Raw genomic sequence first — 18,762 nt, forward strand, 5'->3', positions numbered from 1 at the left:
GTCCCTGATTTTATTCCTGTTTTTCATAGATAGGTTCGTTTTTATCATATTTTAGATTCCATATGTAAGTGTTACCTTACGGTATTTGTTTTTCTCTTTCTGACTTATCTCACTTAGTATGGTAATCTCTGATTGCAAATATTCTTAATTAGACTAGTAAACTATACTTTTAGCTGTACTGGGGTATACTTCCCTATTATTATTAGATTGCAAAACTCCTTTTGGAATATGATTTTACTCTCCATCCAAGGCTGTACAGTAAGGCAAATTCATGTCTACAAGAAGGAAATTGTCTCATGTACGAGGAAGAAGGCAGTGTAGCAGAAACCAGAATTAGAGGAAGAAGTGTATAGACTCAGTGGTACTAGGTTATGGATGTTTCTATAGGTCAACAGAGTGGTAAAAGGAAAGTATAGAAGTGAGTGAAAGAGTTATAACTTTCTGAGGAAGAAAAAGACCAATGACTTGACTCTTAATTTGTGTTAATAGAGCCTTACTCCAAATCTAATATGTTAGTGGTATTCTGTAACTGGAAAAAAGCAGAACTTAATGAATATCATTATTTTCTTGATAAATTTCTGTGAAGCTTTCTCTGTTGGGACATATTATTTATCTATTTTAAGGTTTTTACTCTTATCATTTTAAGTGTATTTGGATATTTTCCCCTTCCAAGGATTAGTGGAGGGCTAGACATTTGTTAATTATTTTTATTCATGGGAGTGGTTTCATGGAGGTCTGTCTAATGATATAGAGTGAGAAATTAATTGTTCTTGGCTGGCTCATAGTCAGGCATACCTCATTTTGTTATACTTAGCTTTGTTGTGCTTTCACAGATATTGTTGATTTTAACAAATAGAAAGTTTGTGGCGGTCCTGCATTGTCAGATGATGATCAGCATTTTTTAGCAATTAAGTGTTGTTGGCCAAAAAGTTCATTCAGGTTTGTCTGTAAGATGTTAGGGAAAGACCTGAATGAACTCTCTGGCCAACCCATTTTAAATTAAGTTATGTAATTTTTTGGTAACACAGTGCTGCTGCACACTTAGTACCCTACACTGTAGAGTAAGTATAACGTGCATGTGCACTGGGAAGCCAAAAAGTTCCTTGGGCTTGCTTTCTTGTGATGTTCCTTTTGTTGCTGTGGTCTGGAACCTGACCCACAATCTCTCTCGAGGTATGCCTGTATACCTTTTTTATCAGCATATACTGTTCTTAAACAAGAAGCTTTTACTAAAATCATAAAGAAATGCAAAAGAGGATGAATTTTGTTGAAAAAAAGTTCCTCAACCAAGAACATTTGACTTAAGGAACTCCCTCCCCCTCTCCACTGTAGGAAATGCCAGACATTTCATGCTCCCTGCCACCCCCACCCCTAGTGGGCTTGGAGACCGTCAGCTCTTTCTCTGACCCACTAGACCTAGCCAGGAGTGGAGGTTGCAGGATCCCCTTTCTCAAAGGCCCATCTTTTTCTACCTTGTTAGTGTTCTGATACTTCTAGAACCTTCCCGTGATCTTTTTCCTGTTCCCTCCCTTCTCTCTGTAGGAGGGAGGAAGGAGTTATTTGTTATTATCTTGGCTAGAACTGGGAAGATGTGTTTCCACTCTGTCCAAATTTTTATTGTGTTTTTTTCATAGGGGCAGGGTTAGAAAAGGTGGGTAGTACTCTATTGTAAAGTTAAGTAACTTTTACAGACCAGCATAGGAACTGTAAGACATTTTATAATATTTTAATGGGAAGCAACTGACTTACAAATGAACTTTGATGCAACATAATGGTAAGTTGCCCTTTATTTACAATTTAACCTGTAAGTGCAATTTTGTACATTTATGCTAAAATGAGAGCTGCTAATGATGGCTCACATCTTTATCTTTGATTGGATTCGTTTTGCTCTTGACTTGAAGCTTTTAGCTTTCCTAATCGGGATACTTAAAGGCAACTAGTGGGTGACATAGACATGAAATATTTATTGTCAAAATTAAAATGCAATAATCACTCTTGAGCAGTGAGTTTCAGACTCTGAGCACCCACAGTGTGAAGTGGGAGCCACGTGGTCGTCGCTGTTTTGTGTTTTGTTTTTGTTTCTTTGTTTGTTTGTTTTTTTGGTGAGTGCTTTTTTATTATTAACTTTTACTTGTTAGGACTATGGTTAATTTTTATTAAAAGTTTCTTAATTAAGACTGGAAAGCACTATTTGAGGAAAAGAAAATTATTGTGTTTTTTTTTTTTTAGCAAAGTTAACAGGACTATTAAGTACATAGACGCAAAGTCCCTTTAAAACATTACCCTTATGTGGATGTCTGTAAATGGACTTAAAAATGTTGTAACTTTTGCAGTTTTCCCCTAGTAGCTACTACTTGACCCTAGTGTCTCATAGGTTATTAGTGATAAAGATTTCAACAAACTAAGAATTATTTTCTTAGATTAAATTGTGGTATGAAGATAAACGAGTTAGTTAGAAAGCATCACTGACTCAACTGACATGAATTTGAGGAAACTTAGGAGATAGTGAAGGACAGGGAAGTCCAGCGTGCTTCCCTGTGTCACGAGGAGTTGGACACGACTTAGGGACTGAACAGCATAAAGATAAAAGTTTAATTTTTAAAGCCATGTAGTAGAATTAGTTGAAAATTAACTGTTGGAGAACAAATTTTAACTAACTGAAAAGTGTTTTATGAACAAGATTTCATTATTAATTGAGGATTGTTTGGAGATTTTTTTGGTTTCATAGCATACTACCAGCATTTAACTGTATGTATTTCTTTTATAAACTTGTTTTAACCTAATTCATGAAAATATTACTGTCAAGATGAGTTTTAATTACGTAAGGCACACTTATAGAAGTTCATTTTACCTTCTTGGAATAATTTTTCACTTATATTAGTTGTTGGTGATGTAGATATTGAGAGTAGGAGTTTTAAGCATTTATTCTGCACCAGAAACTGTTAGTCATTTTTCCATACATCATCTGTTTTAATCATGAGGGTCATAAGAGGTGTAGGTATGGTTTTTACTCCAGTTTTTAGATGAAGAAACTCAGGCTTAGCGAGGTTAAGTGAATAACCAGAGTTCTCTCTGCAGTTGTGTGGCAGAACTGTCAGAGCCAGTTTGTTTGTCTCTAAAGCCAGTGAGTCTCATCACTTGTTGTATGCATTCAATATTGTCATATTTTAATGAATAGTTCTAGGATGCCTCAATATGAAAAAATGTCACATTATATATGCTATTTAGTTGGGAGAAGAGCCCAGAGAATTTTAAAATTGGAAGAACAGTCATTTTTCCTCCAAGAATTCTAGGAATAATGGTTTCTTTTAATAGGTCTGTATATATAATTATAAAATCAAGGCCTTTGCAAATTCAGTATTTGATTATATTTAGCTTTCACTCATGAGTAAGATGTTTGGTCTCCTGTCACACTAGCACCATCATTAGTACTGTGCTTTCTTACGCATTCTTCTTAATATGTGTTATGACAAACAGCACACGGCTGTTTATAGAAACCATTGAACCATATAACCACCACTCCCTGTCAAGATAAGATATAACCACAAGCAGTCATACTACATGCAAGTCAAGAGTTAAAGACAGGGATTTCCCTGGTGGTCCAGTGGTTAAGACTTCACCTTCCAATGCAGAGTCTGAGGGTTTGATCCCTGGTCAGGGAGCTAAAATATCACATGTCTTGCGGCTGAAAAACCAGAACATAAAATAGAAGCAATATTGTTAACAAATTCAATAAAGTTTTTAAAAATAGTCCATGTCAAAATAAAATCTATTAAAAAAAAAGAGTTAAAGACAATTTATGATATGAAAATATGGACTGAGAGAAATCGTCTGTACTAATTGAAGCATGTAATACTTAGCAAAGGAAGGCCACACCTGAAACTATCAACTTAAATCTGACGTAGGAAATAACTTAAATTCCTTCTCTATTTCTGTCTTTGCATTCCGGGCAATAAACTAAGTTTCCAATAAATTATATAAGCTATCTGAAGTGTTATGTAAAGAGAGTTTTAAAATACTGATAAATACTGTCAAAGTTTGGTGTTAAAATTCTCCCATTTGAAAGATCTTAAATATTTATAAATTGAATTCTGAGACTAAGTTTTGATACTCTAACAATTTGTCTTTCTTTAGGAGTAGATCCCACAATAGATCACGTTCAAGACAAAAAGATAGACGTAGATCTAAGAGCCCTCATAAAAAACGCTCTAAATCAAGGGAGAGGCGAAAGTCAAGGAGTCGCTCACGTTCACGGTGAGTTTTTTGAATTTAAGGGTAGTTTTCTCATGACCTCATTTGTTAAAAATCTGTTGTGGTTTAAAATTTTAATGAAAGAAATTAAGCTTTTTTTCTGATTGTTTAATAATTTAATGTCAATTGTCATTGATTTGAATATGATGGTTAGTATGACTCATGAGATTTCCAGACTACTTAATTCAGCCTGGTAATTGTTTCATTTAGCTTCATGTACATAGAAATTATGTAGACATTTGTATGTAATGTCCTATAGCTGTTATCAGTTGTTTTGTATTGATAATTGTTGAGGAAACAGTGAGGTCCTTTTTGGGGTGTAGAATTATTTTAGTTGTGAATTTATTTATTTATTTTTATTTTTAAAGGGACAAAAGAAAAGATACCCGAGAAAAAATCAAGGAAAAAGAAAGAGTGAAAGAAAAAGATAGAGAAAAGGAAAGGGAAAAAGAAAGAGACAGGGAAAAGGAACGTGAAAAAGAAAAGGAACGGGGTAAAAACAAAGATAAAGACCGAGATAAAGAACGGGAAAAGGACCGAGATAAAGACAAGGACAAAGAGAAGGACAAAGAGAGAGAGCGGGACAAAGACCATGAAAAGGAACGAGACAAAGAAAAGGAGAAGGAACAAGACAAAGAAAAGGAACGAGAAAAGGACAGATCCAAAGAGATAGATGAGAAAAGAAAGAAGGATAAAAAGTCCAGAACACCACCCAGAAGTTACAATGCATCAAGAAGATCTCGTAGTTCCAGCAGGTTTGATAATGCTTCAGCTTTCTACCAAGAGGCTCACTGATGACAGTTTTAAGTGAGAGGGAAAATACTGTTATACATGGAACCAGTACAGTAGTGGTAGAACATTTCTCTAGCAGAGGGATTGCTACAGTATTGAATCAGTGAGGAGGAACAGGTAGTATTGGGCACAGTTGTTTGAAAAGTTAACTGTCCCTTGTAATCCACTGCTTTAACCTGGCAGTGGTGCCAGTGACTGTTGTTGCTGTTGCTTATTATTTTCTTGGAGGGTGGGATGGCAGGGGCAAGCTTTTTATTTTGAATTTGGTTTCACGTGGAAAAGTTGACTGCTTATTAGGCTTCTATATTTCTTTGGAATGAGCAGTAAATTTAACTCTAGGAGCACTGCCATCAGGGCTTCCCGGCTGGCACTAATTAATGGTAAAGAACCCACCTGCCAATGCAGACGACTTAAGAGACATGGGTTCGATCCCTGGGTTGGGAACATCCCTTGGAGGAGAGCGTGACAGGCTACTCCAGTATTCTTGCCTGGGTAATCCCATGGACGAGGAGCTTGGTGGGCTACTGTCCAGGGGGTTGCAGAGTCAGATGTGACTGAAGCAACCTAACACACACGCACGCTGCCACCAGGTGGCAGCAGGTTGCCATAGTAACAGCAGCAACCGAGGACCTTCCTTAGTTCAAGATCATCTCAACCTGTATCCCTTGCTCCAGATGATATTGTCACTGTAAACAAGTGGAAGTTCCTAAGTTGTGTTAAAAACTGTGTCTTAAAAATACTTAAAAACATATTTTAGCAAATTTTAAAGATATTTTTAAAAGGTTTTTCATAGAAAATAATTTGAGACTGGCATGTGCATTTCCTAATGTTTTTGCTTTCTGTTTTAATAGCTTATTCTTAATGCTAGTCTTTGGTTACTTAATTGAAAATAATTTTCTAGCGTTTATTGAGTGCTTTACCATATGCCAGATTTTGTGTCTTCAGTGGAGTTTTCATGACTAATCTTATTTAATCTTCACAGTAAGCCTGTGAGAAGACTGTTATGGTTTTAAAACATGAAGAAACCAAAGCTCAGAGGAAATTTTCCATCTGCTCTGCACTTTAGCTAAAAGCATAGTAGTACAGTAGCTCTTTCTCTTCCGTGATTGTTTAAATGAAGACTCTTAACTAGTACTTGATACTGACTTTTTAAAAAGTGCCTCAGAAGTATAAAGTTGAAGGCAGCAGTATATGTTAAAATGGAGCTTCAAATTAGTAGATCTTTGCTACATTTCAGCACACTGAAACCAAACCTGAATAATTTCACTCATTTGCTGTGGGTATCAATTATGGTGTCTTCACTGCAGTTATTTTATTGGTTGTGTTTCACACATTCCTTGATGTTTATGTTTATGCCTTTCACAACACCAAATAGTGTCCTGATTCTTTTCAAATTCATTTGAATTTACTTTTTCTGATGACTTCAAAATGTTTAATTTTTTATGCTTGATGTTTAAGAAAGTGTAGATAGTCACATTCAGTTCTTAGATAACCTCTGGGGGCCTGGAGAATAAATGCTGACTAATGTTGGTTCCTAAAGGTTCAGTCGTTTGAAATGATTCATGCTTTCAGAAGAGCTTAGTGAAGAGTTTTAAAATTTCTTTTAGCATTCTTCTTCCTTTCAGCTGCTCTGGTTTGTTTAGCGAATAGGAAACCTGTTAACTGCTCAGAAAAATAGTCTACTTGGTGTTTTTATTTCCAACATTGTCTTCTGAGCTATGTTTTTTAAAGAAAAAATTTTGATATTTAAGAATAATGCTTGAAATTATAGTCAATAAGGATTAGACCAACAAAGAAAAAGAGAAAAGATTTGTTGAGCACCTCCTGTGCACCAGGCATTAGGCTTGGTACTTTACAGATATTATCCTAATCCTCATAACAGCACAGTGAGACTTGAGTTATTATCTCCATTCATCCATTGGAAAAACTAAGACTCAGATTAAGTAATATGACGCCAGTCATGCAGCTGGTTAAGTGTGAAACTAAAATTTAAACGTCAACCTATGTAACTCCAATTCTGCACACTAGCGCTGATAGCTTCTTTTTCAACTAACTGACATTCTGGATGGCTGTCTATCAAGCCTGTCTCTCATCACTACTAACCAGTAGTTATTAGAAGTCCACCCATACATGGTATTCCTGAAATACAAGAAAGAGACGCTGATGAAGATGGAGCCATTTTATATAAAATGGGATACACTGACATTCTTATGCTATGAAAAAAGTTACTCCTAGTGTGTGAGGTAGGGGGAGGGGGGAGTGCTGCTACAGAATGGTATTGATTGAATGGAATAATGTCATCTAATTTCCACAGTAGGAAGTATAATTTTAGGTGACTTGGAGATAAAATTAGGTAATGGAAGCAAGAACCTTAGGTAGAGCAGAAATTTGTGTACTCAAAGTTCTTGAACTCTTTCAGTCTTCACATCTACCGTGTATACCACATATAAGCATTGTCTGGTTTTTTATTTTTATAGATGAAAAATGTACACAAAATATTTTATTAGCCTAGAATCAACTTACTGACATAGAAGGAGAACTTGAAGTCTAGAGGATTTGGTTGTTTCAGTTCTGTGGCCACTTATCATCAAAGCTTCTTGTGAGATAGATCATTGGCTACATTAGTCATTTAAGAAATAAATCCTCATACCTCATCACCCGAATAATAGACATCTTGCAGTTCATTGTTTCTAAGTTGACCACTCTTAGAAATGAAGTAATTTGTTAGATAGTATCACTGACTCAGTGGACATGAATTTGAGCAAACTCCAGGAGATACTGAAGGACAGGGAAGCCTGGTGTGCTGCAGTCCATCGGGTTGCAAAGTGTTAGACATGACTTAGTGACTGAACACACATAAAATTATTATTAAAAGTATGTGTCATTCAGTAATATGTGAAGCAAAACAGTTTTTAATAATCTTGTTAATCTATTTAATAATTATTTTTTACTTCGTCATATGTAAATACCAGTTTTTAAGTAATTTCCTTATATCTAAGTAACTTGTATGCTTAATTTTAAATGACTAGAACAACAATAATGAAGTGATAGGTGGTTGAGGGGGTAAAAGCAGTTTCTCTGTGAAGTGAACTAATGTAAATACTCCTTAAAGAGGCATTCTGCATACTTGGGTTTAGAAAGTCTGTATGTTGCGAGCCTATTTATCTTTCACTTCTTGAAAAGGGCCTATTAACTTGTTAAAAAAAAAAAAAAATCCACAGTGGGGCAGCAAGGAGCTAGATGCATGGCTGGATCTGGAAAGTAACATGCTTTAGGTGTTGAGGAAGGAAATATGTTTAATGTAAGAGAGAATATGAAACATCCATTAATATTTTTTCTGCTCTGTCCAAATTGCTGTCCAAATAAATCACGTGTAAAGGAGATCATCTTTCTAATATGAAATCTTAGAGATATTTTCACTGATCTGTTGAATTTATGGTTCATCATTTGACCTGTACTAAAATTAGATGATAGAATATTTTCATGAAAGACATTAGTTTAAACTGACCTTTACAGAATACTCTTCACTTGAGAGCATTCCAGACCCTATTGCTTTTGTGTATTTGAATTAATATTACTGGAATTACTGGTTTTTAAAATGACATATTTTTTACTTCTAGGGAAAGGCGTAGGAGGAGGAGCAGGAGTTCTTCTAGATCACCAAGAACATCAAAAACCATAAAAAGGAAATCTTCTAGGTCTCCATCCCCCAGGAGGTAGGTTGAAAGCATGTTCTAGAACTGAGGAGGAAGTAGGGGGGAAATTTTCTCTCTTCAGTCTATTATTTTTATAACTTTATATTTTGAATGAGTAACAATATATTAGTTTGGTTTAGAAATCTGGAGAATACAAAAGTTATAAATAGATCTTAACGTCCATGATGTGTCCATCTATCCTGTCCACACAAGTAACGACTGTATTAGTTTTTTTGGTATGTCCTTCCAGTTTTGTGTATAGGAGCATATAATTTTTTTTTGAGAATATATAATGGTTTTTTTATCTTCTACAAAAGGTAGTGCCAAATGTACGCTGTTGTACAGTTGCTTTTGTCGTTTAACTACCAGAAGAACTTTCTGTATTCATCAGAGTACTGCTCATCCCTTTTTACAACTGCATGGTCTTCTGTTGCCTGTTATGAAACCAGCCTACAGTAGAATGGGTTCTCTTAATTTTCTTTTTATAAATTATGCAAGTCTGTAATGAATAGCTCTGTATTCACATAATTTTGTAGTGTGCCAGTGTCAACTTAAAAAAATGCACAATGTGAGAGTTGTGAGTTAAGTTTTGTTTGGGGCAACTTGAGGACTGCAGCCTGGGAGACAGCACCTCGGATAGCGCTGAGAGACTGCTCCAAAGAGGCGGGGAGGAGGACAGAATATATGTGATTTTGGTAAAGGGAGAGTGCATGCAGTCAAGCATGTTTATTTTTACTTTTCTAGAAAGTTTCTGCTGGTCTTGTGAAACTTCTGCTAGTCACAAGAAACAGTCGTCACCATGAAGGGCTTCAGTGCTTTTCTAGATATGAGTAGATATTGGGCTATATGAGTAGAGCTGGGCTCATAAAATCGGCTCCTGAAAATACCTTACTCTATGAAGATCTGTCGTGTCGGTGTTCCCAGAGCACAGAGTGCCTCATTTCTGCTCTCCACCCTGGGCTTCCTCAGAGGGTGTTGGAGGTCAGCAACTGCAGCAGAACATGATTTAATCCTTGTAGAGGTAGATGGCAAGCACCCATGGCAAGTGCCAATTTGTGGATGACACCAGTATGCAGAGGCAGTTTCTGTAAATGGTGTTGGTGGGCCAGAGGGTGAGTGTTTTTATAGTTTTGAGATACTTCCTTCCGTATTGTCCTTTATATAGGTTAGTGGCAGTTTGCACTTTAACCAGCTGCAGTTTGAGATGCTTGTTTCCCTATAGCTCCTGCAAGTTGTTTCCAAAGCTGTGGATTTTGGTCCATCTATGGATGAGAAATGGTACCCGTATAAAGTAATTTTCATTGCATTTTTCTTAGGAGTGAAGTGACCATCTCTTCATATATTCGAAGGTCATTTGTATTTCCTTTTCTGTGAATTGTATACATTGCCCATTTTTTATGGGGTCTGTTTTTATTTTTTCTATTTTCAGGAATTTTTTCTGTATTGCAGAGGTGATTCTTCAGTGACTTGGTTTCAAGTATTATTCCTAGTTTGTCATTTCTTAGAAATTGTTTATGAGACTTAATTTTATAGAGATTTTTGATTTATATAATTTAACTCCTCAAGTTTTTTTCTTTTGTGACTTTTCCATTTTGAGTCTTACAGGTAGAAAAGTCTTTCCTATTCCAAGATTATAGTAAAATTCCTTCATTGTTTTTTTGTACTTTTATACTTTTAATTTTTGCATTTACATCTTTGATCCATTAGGAGTTTATCCTTGTTTGCAGTATGGCACATGGATACGATTTTATTTTTCCAAATGCTTCTTTGTTTTCCAATATCATTAAAAACCCAATTTTCTTGACACTTATTCCATGTTTCCTTTGTCACATACTAAACTTTCCTGCTTGTGTTGGCGTCTGTTTCTGGGCCTTATGTGGTATTGGATTGGCTTGACTGATGATTGCGTACCAGTAGTGCCTCATGCTTTTAATTATACGTATTGTATAGTATTTTAAAATATTTAGTAAGGTCTTTATTTCCCCAGGTAGTACAGTTGGTAAAGACACACACACACACACACACACACACACACGTAAAGAATCCGCCTGTCAGTGCAGGAGACATAAGAGACGCGGGTTCCATCCCTGCGTTGGGAAAATTTCTTTGAGTAGGAAATGGCAACCTAGAGAATCCCATGGACAAAGGAACCTGGTGGGCTACAGTCTGTGGGGTCACAAAGAGTTGGGCATGACTGAGTGTGCGCGTGTACACACACACACACACACACACACACACACACACACTCTTTCACACACACACACACACACACACACACACACACACTCTTTCCCGTACCTCTCATTCAGGAAATGGCAGCCCACTCCAATATTCTTGCCTGGAGAATCCCATGGACAGAGGAACCTGGTGGGCTATAGTCTATGGGGTCACAAAGAGTCGGGCATGACTGAGCGCGCGTGTGTACGCGCATACACACACACTTTTCCATACCTCTCATTTCTCTTTTTTTGAGCTTTCTTGATCATTCTTGTGTGTTTATTTTTCTGTTTGAGCTTAAGTGTTAGTTTGACTGTGTTCTAAAAGTAAAACCTACCGATAATTTGTGTTATAGTATGATTAAATTTATTAATGGGGAAATTGATGAATAGATTTATTAATAAATAAAACTTTATGAAGGTGAGTCTTTCTCTCCAGGAACATGGCTTATTCAGGCCATCCTTAGTGTTTTTCATGAATGTTTCAGTGTTTATTTCAGACAGATTTTATGCATTTTCAAGGTCTAATTTTAGATATATGTTGCTTTTTTGTTCTTGTAAATGAAGTCTTTTATTATGTCATATAATTGGAGATTAGGTTTATACATAGGAAGGTTAGTGATTTCTGTATATATATTTTTTTCATCCCACTATCTTCTTAATGGGTCATTGTTTTTCAATTGGTTTTCCAGGTAGAGAAAAGAGAAATTTATAAAAAGTTTTGCCCAGAGTAGAAGGAACATGTTCCCCAGCAGAGATCTTTTGTTTATTTGTTTGTGGGTTATTATTTTTAGATGAGAATAAAAGGAAGGTGTAGGATATTGAGGAGGTGGGGGAAATTTTTTAAAAATACTTTACTATAATAAAAATAAATGGAAAAAAAAATACTTTGCTCACGAAAGTAAAAACTTTTATCAATTGTAAACTCTATTTAGACAAAAAGATAATATTTAGAACATTTCACTTCCTTCAGGATTTCTACTTTAACATCCACTTTCTATAAGTGATAAATTATTTTATCCTTCTTTGTGTATATTTTTTGCAAAATTAAGCAGATACATGTATTTGAATTTTCCCTTGTCTTCCAAAAGATAGCGTTCACTATATATAGTGTGTGTGTGTGTGTGGTCAGTGACTCTACCCAACGTCAGTTCCATTTTGACTTAAAATTTCTTAAATTGAGAAGTAATTTACATAACATAAAATTCACCCTTTTAAATGTGCATTTCTGTGATGTTTAGTAATTTTTGTTGCATTTTTCTCAAGAGTTCACAATTTTGTGCAGCCATCACTGCTAGTTCCAGAACATTTTTTTCACTTCAGAAGAAAGCCTGTACCCATTAGCAGTTACTCTCCATGGCTCCAGACAGCCACTAATCTGCTTCTTGTCTCTGGATTGCCTATTATGGCCGTTTCATATAGACTCACAGTATGTGTGGTTTTGTATCTGACTTCTTTGATTGAATGTAATGTTTTCAAGGTTCATACATATTATAGCATGAATCAGTACTTCATTCCTTTTTAATGGATGAGTAATATTCCAATGAATGGTTAAAACCAGGTTTTGTTATTTAACCATTCATTAATTGATGGACATTTAGTATTATTTCCGGTTTTTTGCTATTGTAAATAATGCTGCTATGAACAGTTGTGTACAGGTATTTATTTATTGATGGCTGCTCTGGGTCTTCGTTGCTTTGCTTGGGCTTTCTCTCGCTGGGGAGAGTGGCAGCTGCTGTCCAGTGGCGGTGCGTGGGCTTCTTGTGGTGGTGGCGTCTCTTGTTGCAGGGTACAGCTCTCGATCTGCAGCTTCAGTAACTGCAGTGTGCAGTCTCAGCAGTGCTGGCACGTGGGCTTAGTTGCTTCACGGTGTTGTAGGATCTTCCTGGACGAGGGATCAAATCCATGTCCCCTGCATTGGCAGGCAAATTCTTACCCACTGTACCACCAAGAAAAGTTCTGCTTACTGTAACTTTGTAAGGAGTTTTAACATCAGGAACTGTCTTTCGATTTTGTTGTTAAAGATGGTTTTGGCTATTTGATGTCCCTGGAGATTCTATATGATTTTTAGGGTGGGCTTTTTCTATTTCTGCTAACAATGCTGATGTGATTTAGATGGGGATTGCAATAAATTTGTAGATCATGTTGAATACTATTGTTACCTTAACTCTATTTAATTCTTCTGATTCAAGAACATGGTTTGTATTTCCATTTTATTTATGCATATATTTCTTTTGGCAAATTTTTTGCCCTTTTGGTTAAATATATTGCTAAGGAATCTCGTTCTTTTTGCAGTTGTTTCCTTGACTTTTAAGAGCTATATGTAAAGATAAACACATATACATAAGTATGTTGTGAATCTATATTTTTTGGTTTGTCATTTTTCTTTTGAATATGCTAGCAGTGTTTTTTTGCTTTGCTTTGCAAAAGTTTATGTAGGCATATGTATGAATCTTCTATTGGAATTTTAGTTATGGTTAAAAAATCTTCCCTTTCATTCAAATTAGAAATTCACTTATGTTTTCTTGTAGTACTTGTATTATTTCATTTAAAAAATTTAGGTCTCTAATCCATTTGGATTTATATACATGAATGAGATATGGACCCACTTTTATCACTTTATAAATAATAATCCTGTTGTACCCAGGTCTTTTATTTATAAAAGACCATCTTTTCCCCTATGATTTGAGATGCTTTATTCAATTTTTATATGTACTTGGGTCTGTTTCTTAAGTGTTTTTGCTCGTTTACTTGGTCTTTGTATTTATTTTTAAACTACTCATAATTAAGACAAAGAATTCTATATTAGGGTTAATTATTTTGAGTTGAAGATGTCTTGTTATGCTTCTGATATGAAGTGCATCATTTTTTCCCCTCTGATTTTAAGGATATGTTGTTTTTGCAAATGGAACGCGTTCAGTCCATCTTCTGCTTAACTTTTGCTCTTGAATTGGTGGGTGGGACTTTGTGAATGAGAGAAGGGCACATGGTGTCACTGATTATTTGAAGTTCCAGGTTTTTGTAAGTCATAGTCTTGCCTGAGAAGTCATTCAGCCTTATCTGATTATTTTATCTTTTTTATTATTTTCTGGTTATTCATTTTTTGCTTTAAAAAAATGGGTAAAAGCATTATTATTTGATTTTGTTTTATCCTAATTACAGTAGATAAATAAACCTTGAATGTTTAAAAACTAAGAAATTGGTAATACAAAATTGTGCCTCTGCAGAAATGATTGTGTGTCTTTAAAAAGTTAACTGGGTGTGGGATTGAGTTGGTGAGTTTCAGGACTCATTTATGTTACTTGGTCTACCAGGTTACTGATATGCTTGTTTACAACGCGTTATTATTAGATTAGAGTATTTAGTTAACAATATACTGGGTGTTTACTTTTTGAGATGTTAACTGACATTATTAATACTCTTATAGCAGAAATAAGAAGGATAAAAAGAGAGAAAAAGAAAGGGACCACATCAGTGAAAGAAGAGAGAGAGAACGTTCAGCCTCTACAAGAAAGAGCTCTAATGACAGAGAAGGGAAGGACAAGGTGGAGAAGAACAATACTTCACTTAAAGTAAGCAAGTCTTTGCATGCTTAGGGTTTAAATAATTAACATGAGATTGTTCTTTATTTCATAGAGGTAGTAACTTTAGACAAAGCTCCTTGAGGGCAACAGTGTGTTTGGTACTACTTGTTTAATATTTGTTATATCAGTAGTTTTTTCACCTAGGTTTTGAAGATAGGAACTAATTAATGTTTACTAGTATAAACAATTGCATTCCTTATCTTATTCACAGAATGGCATGCAATAAAAATTTTAACAGTGTACAGGAATATTTCTATTTGTTGCCATTTTCCTCACTGCATTTGTTTTAGCAAATTTGACGATGATGTTATCATTGGTTTTGTGATAATATACCAATTGTTAGGTTTGTTGAGTTAGAATAATTAATGGAAACCAAATTCCATCAAGTAAGGATTTTTGGGGGTAGAGGGGGATAAATATTGTAAATACTTGTGAATTAGGTTATTTTCCTTATGCTGCTAAGTAATATTTGTGTTTTATGAGTTCTGGAGCTTTCATCTTACAGTTTTATTTATTCCCATACTGCTAGAAGTTTATCATCATTGTCAGTAACATTGATAATATCTCCTGAACACTTGATACATTCCAGACACTGTTCCACGTGTCCTCTTTAATTCTCGGTTGAGGACTGAATTTGGACTGTTCTTGAACAGTCTTTGGTAGGGAGAACAGTGACTTCCTTTTCTACATTCCCTTGTTTTTGCTTATTTGGTATCCAGATTACAAGTCTGTCCTGGCCTCTATGGGAATTATTTTACCTTCAGCAGATCTCTTCCACTTTTTCAAGTCAGGCAGCAATGTTCGTTGAATTCTTCTGTAGAATTTCTGTGTACCTATTTTATTCCATCTTAGACTCCATGGATTGTCCCATTTTAGAAGTACAAAGGACATATCAATACATGTTTGCATATACTATTTATTTGAAAAGGTAAATGGGGAAAATACCCAGTTTGACTAATTCACAAAAGGTAAAGTTACATATTTTAGCCAGAACTAGATGTAACAGCTGGCAGCTCTTTAGAAAAATATTAAATGTTTACCTAAATATTCATTGTAGGAGAAGGAGCACAATAAAGAACCAGATTCAAGCGTGGGCAAAGAAGCAGAAGACAAGGATGCACCAAGGACTGAGGAAAGCAAAGTGCAGCAGAATGGGAGTTGTCAGCCCAATGAGGAGAACCTCTCTGCCAAAGCAGAAGCGGTATAGGCCTGGCAGACGCACCTGAACAACGCTGGGAGAGGATCCAGAGCTTTTCGTTCTCTCAACAAGGTGTTAGACTGAAGACATCCAGTAGAGCATAAAGATACGAGCTAACGGCTTTTCTAGTTGTTAGGTGACTTTGTGGCCATCTTGTTACTGAGTAAGAAAACAAAGCATGGACATCATGAAAATAACAGGTGTGACCCAAACTCATCTTCTAAAATCTGTGCATCTCCATGGTGGCTGACACAGGTGTCATGTGGTTTGTTAGTGTTTGCCAAGAACCATTACAAATAAATGGGACATTAAAGATCTAAATTTGTTATACTGTCCATAAAGACTGGAGATAAGCTTTGGAGGCTCTTTTAAGAAATGCTAGAAACTGATTTTGTATTATTTTACTTTTTTTTTAATTTCAATATATACAGATTGATAATGTGCTTGAAATCGGTGCAAATATGTACACACCCTTGTAAGTGCAGAGTTTGTAAGAAGTTTTAACATTTACTTCACAGGATTTATAGTGATTGTGTTAAATTCTCACTATTGTGTTTTCTTTTGCTCACAGTTTAGGACAGTGGTTTTTCTTTAAAATAACTTTACAGATTAAAGTTGCTTAAATAAGTGGATTACAAACCAACTGACAATGCATGCTACTGTTCTCTTTTTAAAGGAAGAACAGCTGTGTTGAGTACTAATGACATATTAGTATTCAGTGTTTAGAATCATTGGGTCTCCCCACATAGTAAGCATTTCTTTTTGAACTTTCTTGACATTTCCGAGCTTATTATGAACAATATTGCAGTGTGTGTTGTCAGCTGTAGGTGGTAAAGGTGCCATTTATAAAAAGAAAACTGGGTTTTCAAAATGGGCTATGGGAGCACAAGCTGAAGCTTTAGTGCCTTCTACAATGTGGTATACTGTTTTCTAGAATTTTATATGAGCAAGTCATTCTCAATTCATATGGAATTTAGATGGGTATTCCATTCCCTCCCATAGAAAAGTGTGAAAGTGATATGTCAGAAGAGCTTCTTACTTACCTAATATGAGAGGTAAGTGAAGTCTGTTTTTAAGAATGACTTTAGCGCTTAAAACAACAGTGCAGTTTCGGGACCATCAGTTTTATACTGTGATAATTGAAAATGAAGCAGCATGTTCTTATTTTACTTAAAGCAAGACCCTTTAGTTGTCTACATTGGATGGCCTTAATTATTACCTCTCAATCATCGTCTCATAAATGATGTGCAGAGATTGTGCTTAAAGGAGAGTACATGCGGTTATTTGTTTTATGTGTAAAGTATGTTTACTTTAAGCTTAAAATACAGGTCATCCTACATTGTTAGGCACACTTTTTGCAGAAAGTATGCAAGTAGTAAAATGACAACATTGCTAATACTTTCCCCCAAACCACAACTTATATCAGAACTCTTTTCATTGTTATATTTCCAAAAGTTATGCCTTTTAATTAGCATGTTATTTTAAAAAATCAAGTATAATTATTTTAATGCAGTCTAATACAATCAAATTACTCAGTTGCCTTACCTCATGGGAAGAGTTACTTATGGATTTAAAGAGCTGAGTAACACATCAGTTACTTGGTTTCAACTTGAGTTTTCTCTTAATGTTAATACTATTGAAACTTAAGTATTTGGCGGAGAATGGAAGGAATTGCCCTTATTGCAAATAATGAAGCCTGGTTTGATTATGAAGCTGCTTAACTACTCTTCATGTGTTCACAATTACTGTTTTTTTTTTTCCTCTTTGTCACTATGTACATTAAATTTTTGAAAATGCTTTACTATGTAAAGTATAGATGGTCATTTTAATCATTCAGCCACATACGGTTGGCTGGTAAACAGCTTATTTTGATACAGGAATGCTTGGGTGCACATGGAAAGATTGAAGGAGTGTGTGTCTTGCATCAGAGCTTCTTATTTATGATATGTAAGTAGAATAGAACAAATGTTGTTTGAATCTTTGTTATTTTTAGTACCATTTCTCTAATAAAGCTAAGTATTTTAGAGGAAAATATTTGTTTATGCATTTCAAAACAGCATCTTAGGTTTATCCTGTTCTTGTTTTAGTTGGCATAGCTATGGGGATTGTTTTGGTATGCATGTTTGTATGGTGTCTATAAAGCAGTCATTTAAAGTTTTGAGTATTTTCTTGTACTCTGTACAATGTTTGGTTAGTTGGTAATTAACATATGTAATTTGGTTCCTGATGCCAATTATTTTTCTTCCTGATGATATTTATTCAGCTTTAAGATAACCATACTAATCTTAAAAGACACTGATTTATAAAAATTGGGCATGAGTAGGAATACCAGAGGCCCAGAGAACGTGAAGTCATTTTCTTAAACAGGCCTGGGGAAGCAAAACTTTCTAGGGGTCTAGAGGTAAGGAAGGGAGGGTGACGGGGGGAGAGAGAGAGTGTGTGTGTGTGTGAGTGAAAAAGATTTTCTCTTTGTTCACTTATAAGGGCTGATGTGTTTTCATTTGTTTATTATTTTCTTTTAAGGTACTTCATTGTTTTTTTAAAGCTGTCTTTTTCACCCCAGGTAGATGTCAGGAAAACTTGAGGTAAGGCCAAGAAGACAGCATTTTATACTTGATGCCAGCTGTAAGTTACCTGTTTCAGCTTGATTACATGGCGAGTATGTTCTGTCCCTTAAATTGTAGTTGCTCTTCATCATTCTAGACAAATTCTGTTGGTCCTTCTGTTTTTGTTCTTCAGCAGTGTACACTTAACTGGTAATAAAAGATGTTCCTTTATAAGCTAGCCAGTTTCATGTGAGGAATCAAGTATAAACCCTTAACTTCTGCAGCTGTCTCATTATTTTCCATTGAGTCTAATTAATACGTAGTTACAAATACACTGGTCAGCTTGTGCTTTTCTGTTTAGAATTATTTTCCAAGGTATTCAGTATTTGCTACATTGATCTTGAGAAGTATCCAAGAGTCAAATTTTGACATTGAAAAGTAAACACTGGCGTTTAGAATCAATTTTTTTTTTTGGTCAAG

General features: G+C 35.3%; 1 protein-coding gene across 4 annotated transcripts in view; it reads left to right on the forward strand.

Moving 5' to 3' along the window:
- SREK1 (splicing regulatory glutamic acid and lysine rich protein 1) overlaps positions 1 to 17,768 on the forward strand; it is a 44,497-nt gene extending 26,729 nt beyond the window's left edge. For 3 of the 4 annotated variants that reach the window (XM_065905749.1, XM_065905751.1, XM_065905752.1), the window contains exons 8-12: positions 4,135 to 4,254; positions 4,620 to 5,006; positions 8,664 to 8,759; positions 14,382 to 14,526; positions 15,596 to 17,768. In XM_065905749.1, coding sequence (XP_065761821.1) covers positions 4,135 to 4,254; positions 4,620 to 5,006; positions 8,664 to 8,759; positions 14,382 to 14,526; positions 15,596 to 15,745 — 898 coding nt within the window. In that variant the 3' untranslated portion in view covers positions 15,746 to 17,768. The remainder of the gene's footprint in view (positions 1 to 4,134; positions 4,255 to 4,619; positions 5,007 to 8,663; positions 8,760 to 14,381; positions 14,527 to 15,595) is intronic. The other variant, XM_065905750.1, reaches the window with a different exon arrangement.
- Positions 17,769 to 18,762: the final 994 nt, after the last annotated feature.

Source organism: Muntiacus reevesi, chromosome 14 (assembly GCF_963930625.1).
Source record: "Muntiacus reevesi chromosome 14, mMunRee1.1, whole genome shotgun sequence".
In the NCBI taxonomy this organism is placed as follows: domain Eukaryota; kingdom Metazoa; phylum Chordata; class Mammalia; order Artiodactyla; family Cervidae; genus Muntiacus; species Muntiacus reevesi.